The 12802-nt window shown below is 34.8% G+C and overlaps 1 protein-coding gene across 1 annotated transcript in view; it reads left to right on the top strand.

The window, feature by feature from the left end:
- LOC110383398 (GATOR complex protein NPRL2) overlaps positions 1 to 12802 on the top strand; it is a 66786-nt gene that overhangs the window by 10629 nt on the left and 43355 nt on the right. The window contains exon 4 of the mRNA XM_049837978.2: positions 8077 to 8213. Within this exon, the coding sequence (XP_049693935.1) occupies positions 8077 to 8213 (137 nt within the window). The remainder of the gene's footprint in view (positions 1 to 8076; positions 8214 to 12802) is intronic.

Raw genomic sequence — 12802 nt, 5'->3', positions numbered from 1 at the left:
AGGAAGTAGCACGCAAAAATGCGGATGTTCGGGGGACAAGAAACGTTACTGTCCGTGCCCTTATAAGCCTTTTTGGGACCTGCCAATTTATTGTTAGATCAAAAATCGTTGACCTGTTGTCTTAAAGAACCCAAACGCCTCCTCTTGTAACTGATGGCTTTGGTCATACCGTACATACGTAGACCTAGAAAAAGTTGCTTGACCTACTTGCTTTATGCATCTTCGCTCATCTTTCCTTACTCCGTGTTACTCCTGCACGTGGGTAAACTTCAGTAAACTATATACCTATAAGTGTTCAATTCATCCTATCACAAGTAGATAGGCAGGTACTTCATAATTCTATTCAACTTAATGTTCCGAAACTTGTTATCGCCATGTTCGATAGATGTTCTGAACCATTTAATTTCGCGATAACAATGTGTAATCGGTCGTCTGGCAGTCTGTTATCCGTTATAACGTTATCAGACACTCATGCTATTTTTGACGTGACAGTAAATATAGCCAAAAATGTAATACCTACATAATGTAGACAATTGTTATTATCCTGGCTTAATATGCACTTCATTTCGGTTAGAAAAGTTTTGTACGGAACCCTAGTTGCGTGGGTCCGACTCGCAGTTGACCTGTTTCTTTTTTCAGTCATTTATGAACATTTAATATTCAAAACACAATCCAGTACATGAAAGTACATAAATTTGGATTGAATTTGAATTGGAATTTTTATGAGAACCAGGTGTTATCTCATAACCTTGATACAGAAAATAAAATTCCTGTTTCAGATAAAAATACATAGCGCAATAAATAAAGTACATAGATACCTACTTATGTTATTGTGTATGTGTACTCACTGGAGATATCTCTGAAGTGTGTACTTACTTATTTACATATCGTTATATAACTGTTAGAAGTTACAGTAAATATTTATTTATATGATAAAGATGAAATATGACTCCTAGAGTTTTCTGAAGATGTAGCCACCTATATTTATGTAATCCATAAAAGACTTCTGGTTTTTTACACGCTTTTTTTATAATGAACATCGTTTATCGAATTTTCCTCGTCGACTTTCCTTACAAACAACAATTAATTTAATTGTATTGCAATCATTGTAAGCCTCTTAAACAGAAGTCTTACAAAATTTTTAAAATTTTTGATTTGATTGATCGAATTGTCTTCCTGCTTCCTTAGCTAGTGAATAAATTAATTTTCCCCAGCTTTTAATTTGTAACCAAATAGGAAAGACACTTAAAATGCTTAGTTGGCGGATTGAGAAAAGTCATAGACGGGCAAAGTAGTTCAGAATGTGGTCAAGCTCGCGAGACATAGCTAGTCAATTGAACGAACGGAGTAATGAAAGATGAGCGGAGATACCACAATGCAGGTCGGTCAGGTGCCTTCTACTAGGTCAAATACTTACGGTGGGCATGAACAAAACGATTAGCATGAGTGAACTAACGCGGTGTTCGGGTGTTTTGTGACATGAGTAAACAATTTTTGGTGTTACCAAAAATGGGCAGGTTCCAAAGAAGGCGCAAAAATACGGGGGCAGTAACGTTCCTCATAGTCGCACACCCATATTTTGGCGCTCTCTTTTCTTAGGAGATGTTTTGTTATGGCACCTCCGCTAGTAATTTTGTTCTCCATGATCGAACGTATATATACCCAGATATTAGACCGGCTTATATCTTAACGACTAGTCGTTGGTAAATAATAGTGATTACGTTATCACTAGCTATAATGATAGACAACATTTTTGGCCAGAGCTACTTACACTCGTGAGTTGTAAGCTAACCACTTTAGTTTCCCTACTATCTTATTTACAACGACGTGATGTATTAATTTTAGCGAATAGAAGGTAGATCTAGAATTTCGAAAGTAGGAGACAGACTAACGTCTCGTTCTGCCGGATTGTTCGAAAGAGTTACCGCGGCCCTGGTACATAAAAGGCCTACGACGGATCACGACGGTTTTTAGTCGGTAAGAGTCTGACACTCCCTCACCGCTGCTAAACCACAGCGGGAGGAGTCATTTGATGATTTTTGACATCGTTAAAAAAAAGACTATCGTCTCGTTTGTCAATCAGGGCTTGTCTGTTCTTGAGATTATGACAAATTGATGTAAAATTGTCATCATCATCATAATACTTAACTGAATTTCATAGCTTATGCAGTCTTTTTTTTCAACAATCTATGAAAGTAAACAATAAAATTAAAATGTAAACGATGCATAGTGATGAGTCAATGATAAATCATTTTGACACAATTGCAATAGCAGACTGACGACTGCTTGATTGCTACCTGCTGAATCAATATGTTCTGTTTGGCATTCGAAGCAATATATTCTCTGTTAAACGGGCATGATTAAATTGTTAATAGTGCTTAATAACAACTTCAGTAACTGTCGTAATCACGAGCATCTAAACTTCAATTATTACAAAACTATAACTTGTGTTTCTCAAGTTTCAATCACCACTTATGAAATTATTCAATCTAACTAGAAAATTACTTCAAAACTATGTTGATTTCCAAACTCAATCTGCTCTACTTTGGCTCCGAAAATAGGGTAGTGTCCAGGGTCGAAATAATGAAATAATATTTAGTCCGCTTTTTAGATAATCAAAAAATATTGGATACGTATTTTTTCTTTTTTTAATTAAACATAAAATGACAAAGATAATACACTTCAAAAATTAGGAGTGGGGGCCTTTTACGTCACAGTGTCCTGAAAATTGTAGCAACTTGTGACGTCACACTCAACTTTAACACGCTATATCTTAACAAGTTCTGATCCAATTTAAAAAAGAAAAAATACGTATCGCTTAATTTTGGACAATCTACAAGACGGACTAATTATTATTTTTTAGGAAACTAGCCTATTATGAGCTTCATTCAATATCCATCAACGAATATTAGAATACTTATCTATTAAATATCCAGGCTAGTAGATAACACTCCAGTTATAAATAACTTTATCAGAGCCTGGTTTCTGAGTGATTTCATAAAATAATCCGTCCGTGTAATCCCTGTGTCTGGCCTGGCTACTGATTGTGATTTAGGCTTAAAAAGTAATGAGGTCTAGTTACCAACGTATTTTTCGTGCTTCTAACTCAAAGCAAAATTCACGAATTCAGGTGCTTTTCAAATATCAGATGATTCTTTTAATTCCATGTATGATATTGAACGTAATCAAACAGCGTGAGATGAAAATGTCACAACGGTAGTTGTCAACTTTTTAATCAGGACAACCCATCATGCTTACGAAGTTTCCGACTTCCGCCGAGCAGCTAAGTACTTACAAGCTAGCCGTAAAATATTTTCACTTTTTCATAACATGCTGGTCTGTTACTAAAAGAGTCCCCCACGGGACAGCGATGCATTTTCATGCATAAATGTCCTTATTTCTACGTCATTGAGCAGAAGCGCAAAATTGATAGCGCGTCGCAAATTCCTCGCGTTGTGCAAACTCGAATTTGCTTCCTCACAGTCTTGTAAAAAGAAGGAGATTTTCTCGATTTTAAGTGAAACAAGCTTACAAATAAACGTTATTAGTGAGGAAAAGCGTGATAAAAATAACATTGACAATCGCATTCTTTTCCCAGCCTGTAATGCGAATTCAATAGGATTAGAAGTGATTTATGTAGACGTAGTAGGTAGTTACACTGTTTATGGATAATCCACTAGTCGCTATGTGTAATGTTTTACTGTCTGTGTTTATGTAGGTACGATATTATTTACGACGTTGTTAGAAATTACAAAATTTCGCTTCTATCGGGTATTAAAAACGATTTATTACAGTAGAATATTGTTAATTTCAACAATTTTATGTACATATGTGTCTTAATTCATTTCCTAATATGTGTATAGATCTACAGGTAGGTAGGTACCATAGACTTTATCGAACGTACTTTAGTACGTGTGGTAAAAAAAGGAAAAGGTTGTAGGAAAAAGTGATGCGAATAGTGCTAGTAAAAAATTAGAATAAAGATGCAATGAACTAGGAACCACGGGACAAAGCTAGTCAACATCTATAAATAGAAGAGTTAGTAACAAACAATGGGCGATCTATTTACTGTGTGAAAAGCGAGCAAATTGTCTAGACGCATCATTGTAATGCGAGAGTTTCTCAATACACTTGTGCTGTTAGAATGTCCGTTTTTTACATCTATTTAATTATCATAGTGATGGGGCAGACGCAAAATAATTACCTACGCTTATCGATGTTTTGATCTCAATGTACTAATACATAATTTACTTATACATAGTTCTGTAGTAAAAAAAAAAAACTAGTTATTACGGTGTATTTAACAGCATAACGCCTGCGCTGATTCAGTCAATAAACATGTCTTACCGTTTTTTGGTGCAGTTGACAGGACTGTCAATCAATACAAAAATGTTATGTTCCCTTGTAAATTGACAGTTATCAGATCAGACATCACAAAAAAATCGGTTCCCCGATACCACTATAAGAAAGTATTAAAAGTAAAAAAATATATTGAATGGGTAACAATTGGACTACAAAGTTCATTTTTTTTCCTTCAATGTGTAATATTAGGGGTTAAAGTATGAAATTGCCGTTTTATTCTAGTAGGTTTTTGAATTGCCATAGAGTCTTCATGGTTTGAGGTTTTCGAATGGAACTTTTTTCACGTGGTTTCTGTGATGTTTTTCTTTAAAAAAATGTGAAACATTTGATTATCGATGTTCAATTGTTTTTGTTATTCAACTTAAACAAGAAAGATGGATACTGCGAAAATTTGAGTAATTTTTGAATATGAGTTCCGACGCGGGATTGAACGGCAGAAACAGCCCGCAATATCAATGCTGCATTTGAAGAGGTGTCTGCTAAAGAACGCGCCGTGCGATTTTGGATTAAACGCTTTCGTGGTGGAAACTTCGACTTGAAGAACGAGCCATGAGAAAGACCGCCTGACAGGTGATTAACGAGAAATTAAGAGAGACGGTGAACGCCGATCCTAGTCAAACTACCCAGATACCCAGCCGAACACCGAATAATGTTGAAAAAATTAGCAGTAAAACAGCCACGACTCATGAATCGACCTTCACCGCTATTGCTCCATGACAACGCGAGGCCTCATACAGCAAAATAAACCGTTTTAACTCTTCAGGAACTGCAGTTGGAAACTATTCGTCTTCCTCCATATTCGCCAGACCTTGCTCTAACGGACGACCATTTTTTTTTGTGATTTGGACAATTATCTACGTCACAAGAAGTTTCTTCCCAGGAGGCAGAACAAAATTCTTTCACACTGTTTGTGCAGTCTAGATCCTCAGAGTTCTATCGTAAAGGCATAAATGACCTTCTTATTAGATGACCGCAATGTATAGATAATAATGGCAACTATTTTGATTAAATAAGTTTGTTAAAAATTAAAAAAAAATACAATTTAGGTTTTCAGTACAAATCGGCAATTTCATACTTTAACCCCTATTATTATTATGAACAAAGAAATCCAATTCGTTACAGCCATTCTCTTCACTTAGCGACAACGTTATCATGATAACCTTAGTTTTACTGCTCAGAATTTTTGCATTTTATGCCTGTTAAGCAAGGTTAGTTTCTGATAATTTTAATTTAAAAATAAAGAGGGATATTTTTTGTGGACCTTGCTAGAAACATATTATTTTTTTTTAATTTATGAAATCTTAATTTTATACTTAAATCTACAGGACTACTGCGATTTTTTAAATTTATTTTAAATCTTCTGATAACTTAAAATAATTGTTTGATCTAGTTTCCGGTTGACTGAAAAATAAATAAATAATCTCGAACTTCATTTGTACAAATTTTTGATGAAAGAATGGTTACATAGGGCTTAGCGATTGCGTATACAATTCTGGAACAGATACAATACTTTCAACAAACAGGTAGAAAAGTAATTTTGCAGTGGGTACCATCTCATGTTGGCCTTGTGGGTAATGAGGAGGCTGACAAATTAGCCAAAGATGCCATTCTGTCAGGCAAACAAACACCTTACATTTTACCTAGTTACTCGGAAATATTAAGTAAATATAAAAAAAATAAACTATTTGTCTTGGAAGGAACATTTTAATGAAAGATCGAAATTGAAAGGAATCTGGTATAAAAGTATACAATGTGAGCCTCCTCATATACCTTGGTTCGCCGAGGCGCACCTAAATCGTAGACAAGTTGTCGTGGCACATCGAATGCGATCAGGACATGTTCCACTAAACAATTTTGCTTAAACTTGATGCGAAAATCAAACTCTCCTAACTGTGAGGTTTGTGGCAAGAAAGAGGACATACAGCATGTGTTGGTGGAATGTGTCCGATACGCGGATAAAAGAAATGCACTTCTCAAATGGATGAAGTTGTCTGCAATGGATGTTGGAGTGTTCCATGGCATTTTGGCTAACCCTGCATCAAAAGCAGCAAAATTGCTCTATACTTTTTTACTACAGTAATTTAGTTAATTTTTTTTTTAATTTTGTGTTATTTAGGTGTTTAATTAGTTTAGGAAGTAAGTCCATATGTTTATAGAAGTACGATGGGATTGACATCGTCGCTTATTGTGTACAAAAATCCCTTAAATAAAGAAGATTAAAAAAAAATATATATATGGTTTTCCGAATTTATTTGATACGTGGTTCTAGGAAATAAAATTCCATCGTCATTTTAAGTTCTGTGTCTACATGTATATGACTCATACAAAGTTTACACAGATGCAATATTTCTTTAATTTTTCCTTTATTTACACTAACTGGACTACAGCTGTGACCACATTTATAAATAACATACTACGACGAATTCTCTATGGTGTTGCTAACAAAGAAAACCTATTTATTCCAACTAATATAATCAGTAATAATAAGTATTGTTCTTTTCTTTATAATCGATTAGAAAAATTGGTATTTGAATCGATTAACTCGCGCATTCACTACGCTACTGAACGCATTTAGCAACTCTAATATAAATTGGTAATAATTTTTTTATGCATTTTTTGAAATTACGCAATTTTAATATTGCAGAAAATACCTTGAGTTTACGGTCTGTTTATTATAGATTAAGTAATTATTACTAGAACAAAAACTTTCCCAAGTATTTAATTCTGAAAGTAAATATTTTTATAGTAAAGTAAATTAGATCCATTTGACGGCTTTTACGCACACTTCAGTAAGTGCACTCAGCCACTAATTGATAAGTGCACTTAGAGAAATGGTATCATCTAATGAAATCTAATGATTATGTCCTCCTATATTGCTTTGATTAGCCCTGACTATTTCATTTTATCGATAGCTACATTGCAAAATGGATTAAACTTATGTCAATATTGTTCATGTAACGGAATAAGTAGGTACTGGATTAACAAGATTTAGAATTTGTACCTAAAAAGTGGCAAGAAGTTCTATACAAATGCCTTTAAACCTCACTCGATCTTATCGACAAAAATATATCGATAAGTAAACTCATTCCCACCACTATTGCGTCTGCTTAGCAACAACTGTTGTATAGCATTAGTTTTTGCACGTTTTTGCGTCTCGTGCGCATGTCCCCCCCCCCTCATTGTTCCGTGCATACTTCACGCACGCTTGCAGTTACAATGCGCAAAGAAATGCACTTTTATACTGATTTCATTTGCAAATAATTAATTGAATGATAGCATAGCAACTACAAGATTTTATTGAGCGTTTGCTTTGATTAGGCGCTACGGAAATCTATATCTGTGCTAATATAATAAGGAGGAAATATTTTAGTACCCTTTTCACTGTTGGAAAGTTAAACTATCCCAGAGTAGGCTATATTTTATCCCGGTACTGGCAGTAGTGAAAACGGCTAGTCGTACATATAGGTAGTGATTTTTCAGTCTCTGAAAAAAGAATTCCTAGGAACATCGATTTGTTAATGTTTTCATGAAGACTGGACCATAAATTACTTAAATATGTGTATACTTGCCTACTGCAATTTTGATTCAGACATCAAGGAAGACTGCAGCGAATTCTCAAGTAAAAATCCTGAAATCTTGTAGTGTTCAACGAAAAATCCTGAAATCCTTATTCGCAAATTCACAATTGTAACCACTTCTCTCTCTTATCCACAGTTGGCACCACAACCACCCACTTGACCGTCGTCAGGGTGAACAGTGACCCGACTCCCGTGAAAGACCATCAGGTTCCCGTCTTCCTGTATAGCAGGCACTCTTTCGTGGCTGACCAGTGGGACTTGACTACTAATCAGGTAAGATTTTAGTATAGTATTGATTAGTCGATTGATTGCAAGCTACATCGTAGTGTGCGTTTTGAAGGTGGAGAGTGAAATAGACGATTTTAATTTTAGGAATAAGTAATCGAATTCATGTTAATCGATACTAACTAATCGAAATTTTTTTTTAGTCGATTAGTTAAATAGCGAAAATCTGTATGCATTTATTTTAAGTTTATTAATGGCTTCAGCAAAGACAGAAATAACTGCGTAAGAGAGAAAAATATCGAACTTTTAAATATCGCCTGAACTAGAATCGAATAAAAACCCATTGGTTTGAAATAGACATGACGTATCTATTCTAATTTTTATAGGTCAGTAATTGATGTAGGTCGGTAAAGTACTTGCGTAGGATATTTATTGATAGAACACATGTACAATCGTAGGGAATCGTCTAGTCAATTAAGCGCGTAATCGGAATAAACGATACGTTGTGCAATTGTAGTATTTTTAGTAGGTAAGTAAATATCTGCGCAGTAGTACACAAATTGTGCAAGAATAACGTAAATACCTACTTAATACGTGTTTTCATTTATAATTACTGCGGAAAATAAAATAGATCCAACTAAATTTTGAGTAAACAAGACAATAAAGAAGTAGAATTGATTATCATGTCTCAATTAAGTAGTACCTTGTGGGTGCAGGAGTGTCAGAGTTTTACTGACAACCCACCATGTTCCTTCTAAAGCCCTTTATGTACCAGGGCCGCGGTAACTCCCAGTCTTACTGACTAGAACCCACCACGTTCCTTCTAAAACCCTTTATGTACCAGGGCCGCGGTAACTCTTTCGAACAATCCCGCAGCCCCGGCAGGCTTTGGCCCTGGTCAGCCCCACTGGGGTTTGCTGACGTCTTTTTGAGGAGAGTGTGGATTGTGTGGAACAACGCGCACCGCCGACACGGGCCTGTTGTCTCCTAGGAGACGGTAGAAATTACTGCCGAAACTAAAACCGGATTACACTAAATTTTAAGTAAACAAAACAATAAACAAGATGGTTTATCTTGTCCCAATTAGTTAGCTTTTAACGATGAAGAGAAAATGAATGTTATTCTCCTAACTGTAAATATCTATTGCTCATTAACTAATGAGGTAATTTGTTCTTTTTTAATGGAAGCTTCCAGATTTTTCCTTAATTTCGCTTGGGAATATCTCATTACACAGCAGAAATTATTTATTTGTGAACACGAATTCCGGTTTCCTCCATCATTTATCATTAGACAGGTTTTTATTGTATATTATTTTTAAATGTTTTTTTTTTTAAACAACAACGAGCATGTTATGAAAAGGTGATTTCCAGTCTTTATCCAGTTTATTCTATAACGAACTTTTTGAGCAATTTTAGTCGATTATTCGAGTTGACTAATTTTGTTTGACTCCGATGATCCGTCAACATTTGCGTACGATTAAAATTCTTGAATAATTGTGTTAACTGCTACACGACTGACAAACACATGTGAACTTGGCAAACATTTTAAATTATTTCTCAAAAAAAAAACTCATTAATGACTAAGATACTTACTCTTAGTTTGCCAGTATTGTTTCGATTTTCGATGCGTAAATCGATACTTTTTTTTTGCATTCCTCTTCCGCATTTTCCGCCGCCAGTCATTTTATTTTTAAAGTATGAACACAAACAAACTTTGCTCTATATCAGACAAAAACACGTGTGTTTTGAACACGGGTTAACAACTTAAGGCTATTTCATAACAAGATAACATCAACCGTTTTATTAATTGTAAATTAATTAACGTTGTTGTAAACGCTACGATCTCTGCGTTCCAACCCAGCGTTATAATTCCTTAATTATTCCAACAATTTTATCTACGATCTTCTCTAACACTCTATCCGCGCATTTCAATAACATATCTATTTGTCGATTTGACTACTAGAGATAGGAAAATGACATTAGATTCTTTGTGGCTTTTGTCAAAATTCAATCTAGTGAGCAAATCGAAAGATATATCGGCTCCAGCGAAGGTTTGTTATTGCAATTAAAACAAAACACAATCATTTTACAAATACGCAGCAAAACAGATGTGTCCCATTTATGTTGTACACGTTATAATAATTGTTATCATTCGGCCATTATTCGCGGCTATCGCAGCACAGTTTAATTTTAGTGTCGTGGAACAAAGCGATATAAAGTTGTCAGTACACTTGTGCCAATATGTTGCGAGGTCAATGCACTTGTCTATACATTCCCGACTCATTTCATATGGAAAATAATTATTGAGTAACACTTACCTGTCTATTAGTCATGCTTGAGGTGGTTCAAACAGTGGCTAGGTTAAAACCTGCTATTAAAAACGGTTAACCGCAAACTCAATTGAAAGTGAAAATAAATTAACAGCTCTATTTTTTGCTTGTTCGTTTTTATATTAATAGTTTTGTTTGTTATTCCACTACGTCTATTCTTATTACTTTCGAGTTCCGTGGGCGCTTGTCTCAAGTCTAAAATATCATAAGCACGTTTGGTTTATGTTACCCGATAAAGTACAGATGATCGTAAATTCGATACATGTAATAAACTGTATTCGTATCAGACACGTGACATTTTGAATAAGCCGGTTTCGAATTTCTTTTTTGGTCATGGCAATTTAACGGTTCCACTGTGATTTACATTTTAGTCGATTATTAAATCAAATATTTACAAATCGATTATTTATTCGAGTTTATTTTTAATAGATTTTTTGTTGTAAATAGAACTAAAATCTAAACTTACCGTTTATATTTAATGCAGCCAAATGCTATGAAATTAGATGCATACCTAAAGCTGATTTTGAGAGATCACAACTGAATATCGCAGTTAATAAGTAAATAGCTTGGCTTATAATTATGTTCAAAGACTTTAATTTTATTGTCACAATCACAATTCCCTGTATACATACGTGTAGAAAACAAAGTTTTCTGTATTTCAACACAAACTTTATTAATATCGTTGGCGCTTACATAAATTGGATGCGTTTACAATTTATCTTCAGTGTAAGCAATAAACTCACAGATTCAACAGTACAATTAATTATCCAGATGCGACAGGCCATTAATTGTATAATATCACACAATATAAATGAATACTAATATTATAGAGTCATTTTTTATGTTTGTACCCTAAAGGCTCCAAAACTACTGAACCGATTTGAAAAATTCTTCCTCTGATGGAAAGCCACACTCTTGCCGAATAACATAGGCTATATTTTATACCAGGACGGTTAGTAGTTCCCACGGGAGGTGGGTGAAACTGCGGGAAAACGGCTAGTACAATATAAAGTCAGCGTAGATGTGTTAAGTATAAATGTGGCGTGCAGATAAAGAGTGCATTGAACCCTGCTGATATTGTATATAGAATATTTTCGGACGCACGCGCCGACTGCCCAGGGATGCCAATTTTTTTTTGTTTACTTGCAAACTTATTTACAGTGCTTTCTGGCTGCATGTAATGTGTCGGTATCGAAGATAAATGATTCTTGCAGTTTTAAACAATACAGTGTTAATGAACTAAGCTTTAAAATAAAAGTCTTTTTTAGCAAAATGTCGTAACGAGTAAATCCTTTTATCCTTACGTACAAAGTTTTAAATGTGAAAGTTCCCGGCATTGTTTTGCTTTCACGGATAATCCGCAGAAGCTATTAAGACCAAACGTGTAGGAACCTACATGTTTAAAATTAGATGCTCATTATTCGTGTTATTATTCCTTCAAAAAACCAAGTGAAAATGACTTCGCAAGTATTCAAAATAAAACTTTTTAATATAGAGATACTAGCTTTCACCCGCATCCCGTGGGAACCTCGGCACAAATCCGGATAACAAGTAGCCTATAGCCTTCCTCGATAAATGGGCTATCGAACACTGAAATAATTTTTCAAATCGGACCAGTAGTTCCTGAGATTAGCGCGTTCAAGCAAACAAACTCTTCAGCTTTATAATATTAGTATAGATTCGTAGAAGTTCGGCAGCCCTACTAAACTTTGAGGAAACAAAACTAACAAGTTTACAGTCTACGCGTTTTATTTTCAGTCCATTTCGAAATCCAACAAGTCTTCACAGAATCTTCAGACAGCCAGCTGATTTATACACCTATATGTTACCGAATAAAGCCGATGAAAACACAATTTGTTACCAACTAGTGCAGTGATTTCATCGATATTTCTGTTTTATAGCCATTCAATGTTGCCAGCTACAATAAAACGGGAAAAGTGGCTAATTCGGATTTGTTTACGGAGTATAAACTTAGGCAGTTAGCCAAGTGAATTAATTCAGGTGACGGTTTAAAAAAAACCGTTGGAACTAAATTTTATGTTGAAAACAGTAAAATGCCTCACAGCAGGGCTCCTAATTAGTGTAGAAAAAATAATTGCACATAGGTATAATTAAGTGACTTGCGGTTATGATAATGGTCTTATTTATAACAAAATACTGGCTGTTTAGTATAATGTAACTATTTGTTGTATTTGCATTGAGGTTTGATTCGAATATTGATGAGTTACAAACTGGTTATCATATAAATATGGTTTGCTTGCAAAGCGAAGTGGAGAAACTGGTTTCGAATAGCCTAATTTGTATACGA

Source organism: Helicoverpa armigera, chromosome 8 (assembly GCF_030705265.1).
Source record: "Helicoverpa armigera isolate CAAS_96S chromosome 8, ASM3070526v1, whole genome shotgun sequence".
Lineage (NCBI taxonomy): Eukaryota > Metazoa > Arthropoda > Insecta > Lepidoptera > Noctuidae > Helicoverpa > Helicoverpa armigera.
The sequence above is the reverse complement of the archived record's forward strand: the minus strand, read 5'-3'. Positions and strand labels throughout refer to the sequence as shown.